The 15,764-nt window shown below is 56.7% G+C and overlaps 1 protein-coding gene across 1 annotated transcript; it reads right to left on the reverse strand.

Annotated features, from left to right (window-relative positions):
* Positions 1-3,385: 3,385 nt before the first annotated feature.
* On the reverse strand, positions 3,386-11,628 carry SP7 (Sp7 transcription factor). The gene is made up of 2 exons (XM_082635999.1): positions 11,590-11,628; positions 3,386-6,165 (listed from the first exon to the last, which is right to left on the reverse strand). Exon 2 carries the CDS (start codon positions 6,130-6,132, stop codon positions 4,891-4,893), a length of 1,242 nt encoding a protein of 413 aa, XP_082492125.1. The 5' UTR covers positions 6,133-6,165; positions 11,590-11,628; the 3' UTR covers positions 3,386-4,890.
* Between the last annotated feature and the right edge of the window lie 4,136 nt (positions 11,629-15,764).

Below are 15,764 nucleotides of genomic sequence, written 5' to 3' on the forward strand. Positions count from 1 at the left end.
GAGGGAGCCTGTATAGACACGTCCGTAGGGCAGACCACTATTGAAGGGTCGGAGCGTTTTTTTGTTTTCTTTTGTTTTGTTTCCTGTGAGACTGCTGTTTTTCCCAGTTCCGAATTCCCCAACACACTGTCCCACTCACTCTCAGCACTCGAAAAGTCCAAAATAAGCCACGTTCAGGGCAGTACCTAATTAAACTCTCCCAGGATTGTGTCAGGGGCAGCTGGGTGGAAAGTTGAGGGAAAGCCTCCGGGAGGCGGAAAGTCAGGCGGGAGGCCTTGGGAGGGAGAGTGCAGCGCCCGCCGGAACCTAGAGCCCACAAGGTTAGGCCTCCTGGAAGGAAAAGTGGGAACAGTTGGGAAATTAACATTTCCTGAGCACTTATTATGATAAGTGCTTGTATAATCTTTACAACAACTCCATGAGGTGGGTACTGTTATATCACCATAAGGAAAGTGAGGCACAGGGAGATCGGACCTAAAAATACCAAAACCTGTATAAGGCATTCTGACTGCAGAATGAAAGTGAGATTGAGAGGAGAGGGGCAGAAATAGGTGAAGAGGATTAAGAGGTGCAAACTACAAGGTATGAAATAAATAAATTACAACGATGTAATGTACAACACGGGAATATTGCCAATATTTTATTATAACTTTGTATGGAGTATAATCTATAAAAATATCAAATCACTGTGTTGTACACCTGAAACTAATATAATATTGTAAATCAATTTTTTAAAACAAGTGAGATTGATCTTATCCTAACTCCAAAGGATGGAACTAGAACTGTAATCTAATGCAGAATGGGGGCTCCTCTTCTTACAGCTGTGTGGCTTTGGGAAAATCGTTGAATTCTTTGAGACTCAGCTCCCTCACTTGCAGTGTCCTAACTATTATACATGGCTGCTTCCCATACAAAATAATGGAAACAAAGCCATTTATTAAACTGTAAAGTGCTAAGCAGATATTGGAGATGAATAGCCCTAACTCTGCCATGAACTAGGTGACCTTGGGCATTGGTTCATTCATTTAACAGATGTTAATGAGCAATTCCAAGGACCAAGCTCTGGGGACCCAGAACTGTATAAGGCATACAGTTCCCCGTTCCCAAGAGCAGCCAGTCTCATTGGATACTATAGGAGGCATTCTGGTTTAACATTCTTGGATTCTATATCTGCCCCTCCTTTCTACAGGAAAAGTTCCCCCCCAAGAGTTATTCCCGGGTCAGAAAACCAGGGTCTCCAAAATGTTAATGGACATAGGACTCATCTGAGGATCTTGTTAAAATGCAAATTCTGGGGTGGAGCTCTGAAGTTGTAGTTCCAAAAAACCCAGCAGGTGATACTGCACAGACAACGCTTTGAGTAGCCCCTCCCCCCATTTAATTAGTTCACTGTCACTTGGGAAGTCACAGAAAACTTAAAGAGCAGATTATTAAAACTGGGGGTAGTTTGGAGAAATTGGCTGGGAAAGCTCTCCTTGAGACGGGGAAGCAGGACAGGTTTGAAGGAAAAGTGGGAGTCCGTGACCCTGACAGACTGGTGGAGAGCAGTGAGAAGCCACCCACAAATTTTTTGTTTGTATCACCCAACCCCAGATACCCCAAGAACTCACTACAGCCTGAGACTATGACTTCCACCCTCCCTTGAATGAAGCCTGATTTTCACCAACAGACTGTGTTATAATTATCAGTTAGGTGCCTGCCTCTTACCCTGTAATGTGACCTGGAGAGAAGGAACAGTGCTCTGTGTCTTCATACTCCACAACCGCCTCCCCCATACAGCTTATTTAAGGTTTGCTGAATGGTTTTTCACAGTTTGCAGATTCTTGGGAGGCTGAAGTCCAGGCCTAGCGCACTCCCCACTAACTTCACCAGGGGGCGCGGCGGCCCTGGCGACACAGTGACTGTGACCCACCGCCCCAGGGGCTCAGAGCGCTCGGCGGGCAGTCTCCACCGGGGCCCCTCCCTACGACCTGGGCGGGAAACCGAGGCAGCGTCCTGGCCACTGCCCGAAACTTCTAAAATAGGCCCCCCACTTTGGGAGGCGGGAGGCATCGCGGGAGCCTGGGTGCCTGGACCTCGGCCCGCCGCCCCTTCCTGGGCGCGCCGAAGCCCGGCGCCCCGGCCCGGGGCCGGTAACCAGGCGCACATGGCCCGCCCGGCCCTGTTTGTCCTGGCAGCGCGCCGCCGCTATTTGAGGCGGTTTTTATCTCCCAGAAACCAGCAAAACCCCAAGCGGAGTCTAAGGAAGATGAAAGGGGCCGAGGGACCGGGGAGGGGAGGATTGCGAGGCTGCGGCGGGCGGGAGCTGGCACCGGACAGGCGGAGACCGGGAGGCGAGAGGGCCAGGCCCTGGGGGGTCCCGAGGAGCCGGCCCCTCGGGGTGGGCGCCGAGCCCGGGGGTCCACTTCGGGCCGCCCACTCTCGCGGCCCCGCGCCCAGGCGTCCCCCGCCCCTCTCAGCCGCTCTTCCGCCGCGGCCCCCGGCCGGCCGGAGGGTCCTCGGAACTGGGATCCTTCTTCAAAGCGCCTTTGAAGCCCGGAGCCCCGCCCGAGGGCAGGAGATTTCGCACCTGGACGGGGGCGGGGTGGGGAGGGGACCGGCAGCCCGAGCACCGACTGGGACCCGCTGACCCCTCCCCCGCTCTAGCGCGGAGCGCCTCTCCCGAGTCCGCAAGGGGCACCGGCGGACGGGGGCGCCGCCCGCAGTCGGGCCCAGGCTGGGGGAGCGGCTCGTGCGCCCCTCCGCCCGGCGGGGGAGCCGTAGGGGGCGGAGGCCGCACAAAGCCCTATTGTGGCTGGGGTCTGGCCGCGACAGAGTGGCTTTTGTTCCTCCTCTGAGTCCGTGGCGGGCACGACTGATTGCAGGCCCGGGGCCGGGGGCGGGTTACGTGCCAGGCGGGTCCACCCGCGGTAGCCGCACCTCTCCCGGCCCGGGCCGCGCCGTAGTCCGCACGGCGACCGCGGGGCCGTGCTGTCCAGGCCGTGTCCGCTGGTGCCGAGCCCGAGAAAGAGCCGAGTGAAGAAAACCTCTCCGCCTTCCCAACTCCGCAGAGAGCTCTGGGCGGTCAAAAACTGACCTCCGCCGCAGGGCCGGGCCGCCGAAGTATTCTACCCCGGGCGTAACGTGCAAACAGGCACGACAATGCCCGCGGGGACTCCCCAGTTTGCCAAAGAGAAATCCTGTGGCTCACTCTTCTCCCCTCCTCTTCCTCTTTTCTCACCAGGACAAAATTTTAAATCGAACTTTTATTTATTAAATTAAAAAAAAAAAAGACTCCATGAGGGCATGATCCCTTCCCTTCCACAATATTACCCTCTCCCCAAGCTCCGGCGGCTTTAAACCTTTAACTTGGGGCCTTGAGGGAGCAAGAGATAGAAAAGGAGGATCCAAAGTCACAGGAAAGGCATTCAAAGGCACGAAGCGGCTTTAAAAGTCACTGGAGGTGGAGCTGGGAGCATCGGAAGTCCCAGGTTGGGGGCCTGTGGACGCATCCCCAAGTCAGCTTGGGGACCTCTGTCCTCCTAGCTCTATAAATTCTTCTTTCTCATGGCTTCTAGGCACCAGCCTAGCACAGTGCCTTGCACAGAGTAGGCACTCAATAAATACTTGATTTTCTTGATCTGATCCCAGAGAAAGCCTTCCCCACCTATTCTTCTAGAGAGACACCTCCAAACAAGTGTCCTCCTCCGGTTAGGTGGGCTTCCCCAAAGAGCATGTCTAAGATGGCAGCTGCAAGCTCTCTGTTACCATGGCAACAAGGGATTAGCCTGATGGGGTCATGGTGTCAGGGGAGGGGCAGTGGAAGAACCTGCTCTGGGGTCAAGGGAGCTGGGGTACATTCCAGTCCTCCCCTCCATAGGACTTGAGGTTTCACAGCTTCTGGCCGGGGCTGGAAATATTAGGGATCCCCTAATTGTGAGATACCCCATTAACTCTTTTAACAGAGATCTAGCTAATCAACCCTATTAGCAGAGATTCCATTACGAGAAACACCATTAACTGAGACCCTGATGATAGAAATTCTATTTACAAGATCTCACTATCACTTTTTCTAGACAGAGATGCATTTGGCTAAAATTTCCGTAGCAGAAATGGACCCGCTTCCCTCCCCAGCTCACTCTACCTGACCTGTCATCATAACTTAGATAAATAGAATTATTATTATTACTATTCATTTCTCTTGGAACATAGGGGTTAAATATACAGGCCTGGGGGCAGCCTCCCTGACCCTGGGGTCACCCCATCTTTGGGATCAGATCCCCACTGGTCTGCCCCCCTCTTGGTACCCTGCTCCCTGCCAGGTCACTTACCCCAATCCCTCAACTCTGGTCCCTAATGAAGAGGCCACCAGGGGGCAATAAATTATCATCATCATCATCATCATCATCATTGTGTTTGTAAAAAGGAAGAATGCTCTGGAGCATGGAAGGCAATGGACTACAAAGTCCACTGAGGAGACTGGAGCCTGGAAGCTAAGGGATAGTGGTAAATAAGCTTGGGAAGCAGAAAAGATGCATGTCAAGGAGTCAGTGAGATGGAGAAATAAAGTGTTGGGAGCCCAAATGGAGAGAAAGTGAGTTGGTGTGGTAAGAACAGAGGAGAGAGAAACTGAGCAGTGGCGAGGAAAGAGCTTCAGAAGCCCGAGAGCAGAAATCAGGCAAGAGGTGAGGGCCTAAGATGAGAATTTGCCGAAGGGGCCCATGGCAAGGGGGAGGAAGTGAGATGAGGAGGCATGCAAGGAGATACCCAGGCCCAGAATGATGGGGGGAGAGATGGAGCGAGTCCCAAAGGGCAGCATGCATGGGGCAAAGGGAGTGAGGGGCAAGCAGTGGTCCACAGAGCCAGGAGAGACTGGCAAGGCAGCCCAGGGGCTGGAAACCTCCACTCGGCTCAGATCTCCAGCAGGTTGCTCTGCTCTGGGCTGCCTTCAGGGACTTTTTCTGCAGGTGCCGGTGAGGCTGGAGGTCGGGGCGTCTGAGTGGCCTCTTCTTCCCCGGCGCTGCGGCCCTCCCCCAGCTCCTTGGGGCCACTGGGTGGGGGTCCTGGGCCTGGCTCGCCGTGGGTGCGTTGGTGTTTGCTCAGGTGGTCGCTTCGGGTAAAGCGCTTGGAGCAGAGCAGGCAGGTGAACTTCTTCTCCCGGGTGTGAGTGCGCACGTGGCGCTCCAGCTCGTCCGAACGGGTGAACCGCTTGCCGCAGAAGAGCCAGTTGCAGACGAAGGGCCTCTCGCCCGTGTGCCAGCGCAAGTGGGCCTTCAGATGGGAGGCCTTGCCATACACTTTGCCGCAGCCCGGAATGTGGCAGCTGTGGATCGGCTTCTTGCGCAGCCCGGCCGCTGCGGCGCCCAGGCGCTCTAGCTCCTGGCAGTTGGGGCAGTCGCAGGAGGAGCGCCCTGCTCCGCTGCCCCCGTAGCCAGCACTGCCCCCTGTGCCTGCACCACGAGGGGGTTTGGCTCCACCACTCCCCTCCAGCTGCCCGCTGTTGCCCACCGCCTTGGGTTTATAGACATCTTGGGGCAAGACATGCTGGGGTCCTGGCTGCAGGAGGTGGGGAGCTGGGTAGGGGGCAGGATTAAGGGGGGCAAAGTCGGACGGGTAGGTGGGCAGCTGGGGGTTCAGTGGAGGCTGAGCAGGGCCTGTGGGTAGTGTCCCTTGCAACCCATCACCCTGGCCCTGCCCGCCACCTAGCCAGTTGCCCCCAGGGTGCATGTCCCACCAAGGAGTAGGAGCATTGCCAGGGCCTGGTGAGATGCCTGCGTGGATGCCTGCCTTGTACCAGGAGCCATAGGGGTGTGCCATGTCCAGAGAGGTGTAGACACTGGGCAGGCAGTCAGAAGAGCTGTGCCCCTTGGGCACTAGTAGCCCAGGGTCCTGGGTGCCCGTGGGCCCAGGGAATGAGTGGGAAAAGGGAGGGTAGTCATTGGCATAGCCCGAGGTGGGTGCTGGAGGACTGCCTGCAGGTGAGAGGAGCCCATTGGTGCTTGAAAAGGGAGCTGGGTAGGCATCGCCCATGGTTTTGGGGGCCGAAAGGTCACTGCCCAGAGAGTATGGCTTCTTTGTGCCTGCTTTGCCCAGTGTCGCTGAGTCCCGCAGAGGGCTGGAGCCACCAAATTTGCTGCACGCCGCTGTCAGCATGGCCAGGGGACTGGAGCCATAGTGAGCTTCCTCCTGTGGAGAGAGGGAAACACTGTTTAGGGGCAGAGGAGGACACGCGCAGAAGGACTGTGCACCCCAGAGACTTGGACAACAGAAGAAAGGGGTTGAGGAAGAGTTGAAGAGGATGAGGGATCAGAGGTGGTGGGGGCGGCACTGAGGACTGGGACCCAGGGCAGAGCTCAGATGGAGTCTGGAAAAAGAGCAAAGGACCAGGACAGCAGCCTAACACCCAACCCAGCAGGCAGGAAGCAGAGCTCCCTGTGGTGCTGGGGGTGTGTGCAAGGGCCTCTGAGGAATGGGAGACACTTCTTTTTTTTTTTTTTTTTTTTTGCTGTACGCGGGCCTCTCACTGCTGTGGCCTCTCCCGTTGCGGAGCACAGGCTCCGGACACACAGGCTCCGCGGCCATGGCTCGCGGGCCCAGCCGCTCCGCGGCATGTGGGATCCTCCGGGATCGGGGCACGAACCCGTGTCCCCTGCATCGGCAGGCGGACTCTCAACCACTGCGCCACCAGGGAAGCCCGGGAGACACTTCTTAAATAGCCGTGAGAAGAGCTGGGGATAGAGGCAGCACTTGGGTGTGGTGAGAATTAGGGATCCTGACCCCTGGAAATGGGTTGGGAGCAGAGGCCGTGGTCGGGGACTTGGAGAGGAAAGATGAGGCTGAAAGGGCAGCCTGGGAAGAAGGTGAAGTCGTAAGGGACTGTAGCTCCTCGCGTTCCAGATTTTCCCAGCTTGACCCCTTATTCACTTCCTGTCTCTGCTTCATCTCCTGACTAAGGCAGTGGCCTGGTCTCCCCGAAGCAGCGTCCTCATGTCCTTGGTAAGGAATCTCTTTCTCTTGGCAGGGACCCTGGGGCTGGGGAGCAAGAGGAAGCGAGGGCAGAGACACTGGGACATTGAGAGGGAACAGGGCTGCCGCCAAGCCAGGACTGTGGCTGAGGCAAGAATGTCTTTCAAGCGGGCATTGGGCACCTCCTGCTTTGTGGAGCCAGCTGGTACCCCTTTGGGAGGGCTGGGAGAGCTGAAGTCCTCACGCCTCTGCAGGGCAGGGAACTGGGGTGGCTAAGATACTGGCTCACAGCCACACACCCCCACACCTCAGTGTACCCTAACACACAGAGGCCACAGAGCTCGTCTCTCTTCACCCCTCCAGCGCAGGGAGTGAGGGAAGATGCATGTAGATACGGGGCGTGGGAGTCTTTTAGAAACACACACAATGCCCTTCGTGCCCATCGTGCTGCTGCTACCAGGCCAAACCACTCTGAGATCACCATCTCTCAGGAGCTCATGGTACCCCTCCCTGAGTCAGACGTGGGATGCCCTCCTGGGTGATGGATGCCCTTCTGAATCCCAGGCTGGCATAGATAGGCATCCATTACTGAGAATCCCACCAAAAAAAAAGATGCCCTCAAAAGCTGACCCCATACATTTCCTTGACTGGAGCCCTCAAAAACTGAACAAGAACCCAAGAATCCAGGGTTCCCAGACCTGCCTGCTAGCTCCTAGCACGTGGTATGTGCTGTATGTGCCCGTGACACCGATCCTAGAGGTAGATCTGGGGTCTAAAGGTTGCAGTGAGGAGTGTGTGTAGTCGCCAGTCTTGCACTGTTCCGCAAATGCAAACCCGCTGCTCCCCCTGTCCAGTTACCTCTCTCTGAGGTCCTGTTGACCCCATGGACTCCCAAATTTGAGCCACTGAAAGCGTCCTCAAATCTGGCAAAAGCTCTGCATCCTGCCCAGCCAGGATTTCCCTGGAGCCTCTCATCTCCCAAGCAGAGGGTAGGTAAGGCAGGGTAGCTGATGGGGCAGGAGGCAAAGCCTAGCAGAAAGGAGAGGTAAGAATGTGGAGTTCAAAGGAGAGAGGCAGAGACACAGAGACACCAGAGCAGAGGACCCTGCAGGGTGAAGAGCTGATGTAAAAGCCCCCGGGGGGGAAAGTGAAAACAGAGGGGCAGCTGGCCCTCAGGGGCAGAAATGGGCAGGGACCCAAAAGAGAAGAAAGCAAAAAAAATGACAAAAAGGACGGAGAGAGAAGAAAGCAAAATAAACAAAGACAGAGAGGTGATGGAAAGAGACTGGGCAAGGAAGGCACAGGAAAACAGAGGAAAAGAAAGGAGGGTGAAAAAAGAAAAGGGGGAGGGGGAGGAGGAAGGCAGATTTCCTACCTAAGAGAAAATCCCCACGGTGCTGGGCCCCAGAAAACCCCCAGACCAGGCCACTCCTCCCTCCTTCTCCCCCTGACCACCCCCTCCCCCTCTGCCTGCCCAGCCCGGCTCCGTTGGTTTCCCTGCGGTCGGTTTATTTTTAAAAACGCCGACGCCATCCCCCCGGCCCGGCCCTCACACTGTGGCCACAGGGGCCTCAGCCAAGCCCAGGGACCCCACCCAGCCGTGGGGAGGGAAGGAGGGGTGAAAGAAGGCCAGCAGCCCCAGGCCAACAGGAGACCCCAGGACTGGGGAGCGGAGGCCCACAGGGCCCCTGAGGGCAGGGAAAGGGGAGCAAGGCACCAGACCACTCAGACGGTTCTGGAGCTCCTGGAGGCCAAGAGCTGGGCACCTGGCTAAGTTTCACCACAGCCTCGGTTTCCTTCTCTTGCTGCTTGGGCTCTTCTGAGAACTGAGGAGAGGGTCCTGGTTAAAGATTCTAAATACTTGTCCACGACCTCACACCAGGAGTCCAGGAGCCCACCTATCAGTTGCTTTTCCTCTCACTTCCACCCACCATCCATTGAAAACAATGACAACCACAACAAAACAGCCTTCAAGTACTGAAAGGAGAGTCTGTAGAGAAGGGACAAGATAAGGAGCTGTCCCAGCTCTCTCACTCACACAGGGAGGAGAGCCCCCTCTCTCCGCTGACCTCCCACGGGAATGTTCACTGGACATCTGAGCGTTGACTGGCCATAGGTTGTAGGCATCCAAGGTCGCAGTCTCCACTTCTCCACTCTCCGCCTCCACCCAAGTTGTTTAGTTTTCCAACCTTCCAAGCGTCCATCCCCACCTAGCCCCCACCCCCGTTTCTCCCTCCACCCTGTTCCTCTGCATCTCACTCAGCCCAGGTGAGCCTTCCATCAAGCTCCCCTCTCTGAAACCCCAAGTTCTTCCCACTGCCAAAGAGGACTTCCGGATAGGGGCGGGAGAAGAAGGTTGAGGGCCCAGGCGCCCCCCAGAATAGGTGAAAGAGACAGAGGCTAGAAGCCTTGGTGTTGGGGGCATCTCCAGCTCACGGGAAGTGAGGGACACAAAAGCCCAGTTTCCATGACACACTCTTCTTGCCAAGTGCTACCCCAATCCCATGTCTTTCCAACAGGCCTTTGGCCCAGCCGCTCCTGCAGGCACCAGTGCCACGCTGGCAACTCTGACATGAAGCCCACGCCCACTGACACTGCCCCTGCCTTGGATGGACCCAGGATTTCCATGCACCTTAGTCCTCCAGCTTCCTCAAGACCAACCCCAGTGTTTCAATGATATGGTTCAACTGAGAGTGTCCTGGGGGTGAACAATCTGTCTCCTTGCAGCAGGGGGTAGAGAGCAGTACCTGAGGCCCCCTGACTGGGTTATGGTGTCCACCCCATTGCCTTGCATGCCATTCCCTCAAACCCAGTCACAAACTCGCTATCCATCAGACTTACACACACCATTCCCCACTTGGACTAACAGACACTCAGGTGCCCCAGCTTATACACACACACACCCCTGTGCTCTCACAAAGCCAGCCACGCGTGCGGGTGTGCTGCTTTACATTCTGACACTTACATGCAGGCTGGTGAACACAGGTGTTAAAAGACTCCCAGTCTATCTCACACACACCTCTCCTGCAGGCTGCATGAGTCGGCTTCCTGTCTGGCCCATCACCCCTTGGACCTGAGCTAGTGAACCGGGAGCAGACATGGGGCCTTCAGAGGGGCCCAAGAATACAGAAGGTCAAGGCTACTGCTGGGAGTTGATCTTTGGGGAGGGCTCTATGGTCCCAAATTCCTGCAGAGGGACCCAGAAAGCAGAGGTGGTGATAGAGACACAGAGTCAGAGACCCAGAAGCTAGGAGAACTCAGGACATTCAAACAAGCTCTGAGTGACCCTGAGTCCCCCTTTCCAGCTATGGGCCATGAGTTCCCCAGAAGCCCCCGGCATTTCTCAAGCCCCCAACCCCTGACCCCCATGGTACCCTAGTTCCCTCCATCCCCAGTGCCAGAGGCAAGGGATGCTGGGGTCCCAGCCTGGAGGGGAAGTGGCTCAGTCCGCCCTGGAGCCTCCCACTCCCAAAATAGAGCTGAGTTTGTCTTTGGCTGAAAGCTAAATATTTGTGAGCCGGGCAGGCGGCCTCAGACCCTGGCCCTCCTCCTTGGTTGCGTCTCAGGCCTGGGCCCAGTTCCTCTGGTCAGCCCCCCACATGCAGGGACTGCCCTCTCCCTTCTCTCATTGCCCACCTCCTCTCCTTCGAGCCCAGAAGCCCAACCCCCTCCCCACCTACAAACCAGAGAGGACACTGCCTAGGCTGAGTCCCGAGAGCCAGGACCCCCAAGGAACCGTGTACTCACTGCTACTCTGTGCTCACTCGTCCTCTGGCCTTCTTTCTCTCCCCTGTCTGCTACCAGCTTATCTCTCTCCCACTCCTCTCTCCTCACCACCCCCCTCCTTTCTCCATCCCTTTTCCACTCCTCAGAGTTGGTGTGCTTGGCTGACCTTAGGGGTCCATGCCTTCTTCTAAGCTAATCCCCTCTCATCCTCCTGTGACTGTTCTCTGACCCCTGGCCCTGCTCTCTCCTCCCTTCTCCTGCCCCCTGCTCCCCCCTCCTCTGACCCCTGGAAGTGACAAGCACCACAGCAACTGTCTGTGTGAGTTGGGAGGTGGGAAGTGGACAGGGATTAGGCCCATTAAGATCATGGCTGGTGTCCTGGGGGACGGAGGGGGCAGTTACCTCAAGCAGGGAGGACGCCATCCTGAGGCTGGGGAACGGGTCCCAAGGAGCCAGGCAGATGGAGAGAGCTGAGCCGGAGACAGAGGGAGAGGGAGAGGGAGGGAGAATGGGAGAATGGGAGAGAAGAGATCTAAAGTTAGAAGGGACTGGGGGGTAGGGGCTGGGGGGGGCTGCTCTCTGTCTGCAGGGATCCACCCTCTAATTACAGCTTTCCCAGCGGAGAAGGCTCCGGATCCAATGAGCAGGGCGAGAGAGGGAGGCAGAGGGTCCACATTTCCTGCTCCAGTTGCTGAGCTCCCCAAAGAAGGGATCTGGGCGGGAGAGGAGAAACGGGGCTCCCAGAGAAGGGCTGCAAGCAGGAGCCGGTAGGGACGGGGCAAGTTGTCAGAGTGTGCTGGGGGGCGCTGAGGGCAAAGCGGAGGGACGGCGGGCCCAGGTGTCCCACACCCTGCCCCCAGCGAGCCCATCAGCATCTGTGGGAACCCCTCCCAGACACAGCTCCCCAGTGTCCTGTACCTGGGGTATCTGGGGCTGGGTGTCCTGGGTCTCTCCTCCCTGGAGGTCTGGCACTGGGAGTGCTGGCAAGGGGTCGCCTGAGGGTCCTGGGAGGGCTTCACTCCTCTGCTAGGCCAGCTCCACTCCTGTTCCCACTCAGGCTCTGATCCTAGAATCCTACTCTGACTCCAGAGTCCTGGCCGCTGGTCGGCGGGTGGCGGGGCTGCTGCTGCTGCCGCTGCTGCCGCTGCTCCTGCTGCCGCCGCTGCTGCCGCTGAGGGAAGGAACAGGAGGGAAAAGGAACAAACCCCAAACCACTAATTAGAGATCCAGGGGGGGGATGGGGGATTGGGGACGACACTCACACAGAGAGACCGGAGCACACTGACATACGCGCTCATGGACAAACAGGATGATACGTGTGCACGTCCACACACGCACAGTGCTATGCACATGGGCACAGCCGCCGTCATGAATGAACAGAGACAAACTCACACACAAATGATCACAGTGACATGGCTGGAGGCACACAAGCCACACACACACCCGAGCTGACCACAGAGATGCTTTGCTTCCCCAGTCACCCACCTCGAGATCAGGAGTGTAGTGTGTACGTGTGTTGTGAAAGCCAGGAGGGGGAGTGTGCTCTGAGGTGGAGGCTTCTGCTGCCCAGGCTTTTAGGGTCACTGAGGTAGGTTCCAGAGCAAGGCCTGGAGGGGGGTGGGGGTGGGGAGAGCTTGGCACAGGCTTGGGGCTCGCCAATCTTCCTCCCAATGCCTGAGTTTCACTGTTGGGAAGTGGCACCTAGGCCTGCCTCACTTTGTGGGGCAGAAGCTAGATCTTCTGGTTCTGAGAACATTGAAGGCAGGCAGGAGTGAGGGTAAGGGCAGGAGGTCATTGGGTCAACTCATCCAAGCCTGAGCCTAGCCTCTTTGGATTAACCCCCCGCCAAAGGGAGGCCCTAGCCTCCATTGTTCCTTGCCAGTTACCACCCCTAGGCCCTTCTTGGCCACACATCAAATCTCCATCCTTTGATGGAGTGATCAAAGTGATCACTCATGATCTTCTCATGAGTGATCATGCTTTCCAGGAGGGAGTGCCTGGTTCCCTTTCTCATTGTCATGCATCAGTTCCCTCTGCAGCAGGAAGAATTGGAGTTAGAGCTTAGGCAGGACTTCCCAACTTTGACTTCTCATCAAAATGGGGAAGAAAAGAAAGTCAACCAGTTGGAAGAGGGAAATTCAAAAAGCCTATTAACTGAAACCTGGGCCCTCAGGTAAGTTTATGGGAGAGAGAGGACTGGGCAGCCAAGTGGTAGAGCCAGCATCTCTCCCACAGAGGCGCCCAGCCAGCTGGGGTTGTTTTGCAAGTTCTTCCCCAACACACCCCTCTCCTGCTCTCGGCCCTGCCCATCAGAGGAATGGAGCCTGGTCCTTCCCCCCGACCCCCTTCCCTCATTCCCCAACCAGTCCCCTCACTTTCTCTTCCTGGGTGCCCACTTCTGGGGCTCCTTTTACTCTCCCAGCTCAGCTCCTCAAGGCAAAGGCGGGGAGGGGCAGGAGCAGCTGGAAGTCCAGGGAGGGTTAACTGCAGTTTAACCAGTGGGTAGGATCAAAGTTCAGGGGAGGAGGGGGTCAGGGGGGCTGGGGGGAGCAGTTCGGGATTCCAGCCCCATGATTTGATTTCCTCCAAGGAAGCCTGTGGGCCCAACTTTTGAGGAGAGCGTTAGGGAACCAGGGTGACTGGCAGACACCAGTCTCCCAGGAAAAGAAGCAAAAGAAGAAACACAGAAAGACTGAGAGGCATACAGAGCAAATGAAACAATCCAAGAAAATCAGAAGAGAAACGAGGGATATAACAGGGAGAGAAGAGAGGAAAACAGAAGACCAGCATGTAGCTTAAAAAAAATAGAGAGCAGAAAAAATGAAAAAAAAGGAAAAGAAATAGGCCCAGAGGAACAAAGGTGAGGAGACAATGGCTTCAGAAGGACAGGACAGGGAAAATAGCCGGACGCCTGGCCAGGTCCAGCAGAGGCAGAGGGTCAAAATGGCCAGGCAGGTGCGGGGCAGGGATGGAGTATAAATAGTGCATAATTGTGTCCGATGATTACACGGGCCACCCCACCCGTCTGCCCAAGAGGAAGTGCCCGTGGTGGGGTGTCCCATGACCTCGAAGTCTCCCCCTGGTGGGGGGTGCTTCTGAGCCTGAGGTGTCAGATGGATTTCTGGGCGCCCACACGGGCGGGCTCAGAAGTTGGGGAGGAAAAGGGGAAGCTTTGGAGGAATTACTGCACCGCCAGCAGAAAGCCAGACGCTTTCAGATCAGGCAGGCAACTGAGGCAGAGGAGCAAAGTCCAGACTCCAGAGAAGAGTTGGCAGGTGAGAGGAGGGTTGGGGAGGAAACGCAGAAACTAAAGGGGAAAAGGAGGCAGGATGAAAGGAGGTGGGGGGTTGAGGAGAGGAGATGGGGGCAGGGATGGTCAGCCTTCTCTACTTCCTTTGGGGATCTGGATACCTAATCCTACCTGGGAAGGAGCAGGAGTGCTAGGGAAGGACAAGGAAGGAGCAGGGTCCCCAGCAAGATGTGAGCCCGGGCCCCTGATGTGCCGACCCCAGTAGGAGAGTCCCTGGACACAGCGCCCCCTCCCAAAGGTCTGCGCCAAAGCCAGGCAGAGGGGCTGCCTGAAGCCCCCAGCTGCCTCCCTCAGGACCCTGGGTTCTGACTTCTTCCACACCCTTGTTTAAGATAGTCCTGCAGGCCAGCTGAGGCCCTGCTATTCCTGGGCCCAGACCCCCGCCCCCTTGCCAGTGCCCCCAGAGGCTGGGGTCAACAACTGGGAGCCCTGACCAAGGACCTGCCTCCACCCTCGCAGGCCTCCCTCAGCCCAGCCTCCCAGGGGGTGGGGCAGCCAGGCAGAGGCGCCATGTGGCAGGGGCGGGTAGAGGCTGCGGCTCTGGTCCTTCCAGTATAAACCCCCTAGGCATCTGGTTTCTATCCACCACCCCCCACCACCCTGGGGGCCCCTCAGCCTCCGCCCATGGCCACCCAGACGCTGAGCTCCAGAGATGGACGCCCCTGAAGGAAGGGGTGGGATGGTGCCTTTCTGATCTTTCAACCCCAGGACTGGGCTGAACCACAGGGACCGCTCCCTTCCCTCCCTCCCTCCCTCCCCTAGAAGAATCAGGGTGGGATTTCTAGGTTAGAGGGGGTTGAATCTGGAACCTGCCTCAGTTCTCCTTAGCTGTTTTTGGAAAGGTCAGTGAGGGTGGAGAGAGAGTGAACACTGGGGAGAGTGCGAGACCATCTACCTCCCACCTCCTCAGGGAAGCGACCTCCTTCCACCCCACTGCCCTCCGCCCACCATCCTAGGCTGGGCTTCCTCTGAGAGCCCCAATCCAGAGGGACTCCTAACTCTTCCTTTGTTGTTATGAGTTTGGCTACCCTAGAGAGAGTCACCAGCAAACAGCGAACAAAGCCCTGAGGTACAGATCGATCGACACGTTCTCTAATACGTACCTAACGAGTGACACACTTTCAGATACACTCTTGCACACACGCTGAATTATGAACATACATACACTCTGCAGGCAGCCACCCTGACACACACGGATATAAATACATATGTTATACAGATGATGCTTACACCAACACACTGACCCTAACCTCCAGTCACAAAAATGCACACACCAGCATACATACATGCAGATGGACTCACAGTTAGCTACAATACCCCCACATTTACAGACATGGCAAATATCACACACATACACACAGGTCTAACATCACAAGCTTACAGCTCTAGAGATCCTGGAGGTCTCCTAGAGGGGATTTAGGAACTCCTTCCTACAAGAATCTGGGCATAAGGGCGATGTGACGGGCACTGCCAGTCATACAAATTGTTGCCTGCAATTCCTACTAGTGTAGTGTACCTTTGGGGACTCACTGATCCTTTATTCTCTATATCCACCAGAGTTCAGAGACCCAGATGGTCCTAGCAAACTCCCTGGCCCTGGGGAACCCCGGCATCCCCACCCCCACCCAGACCCCCCCTGCTCTGCGGCCCCGCTGACTCATCTCTCCCTCTGTGGAGCTCCCCAACCACAGGGGCCTGGAAGAGAAGCTTGGAAAGTTGCGCTCATGTCCCGGGCCCCTGGTCTGGCCACTACCCCCCCATGCACCCAGGCCCAACCCTTGTC

The sequence above is a fragment of the Mesoplodon mirus genome (assembly GCF_964341445.2).
Source record: "Mesoplodon mirus genome assembly, chromosome: 11".
NCBI classification, from domain to species: Eukaryota; Metazoa; Chordata; class Mammalia; order Artiodactyla; family Ziphiidae; genus Mesoplodon; species Mesoplodon mirus.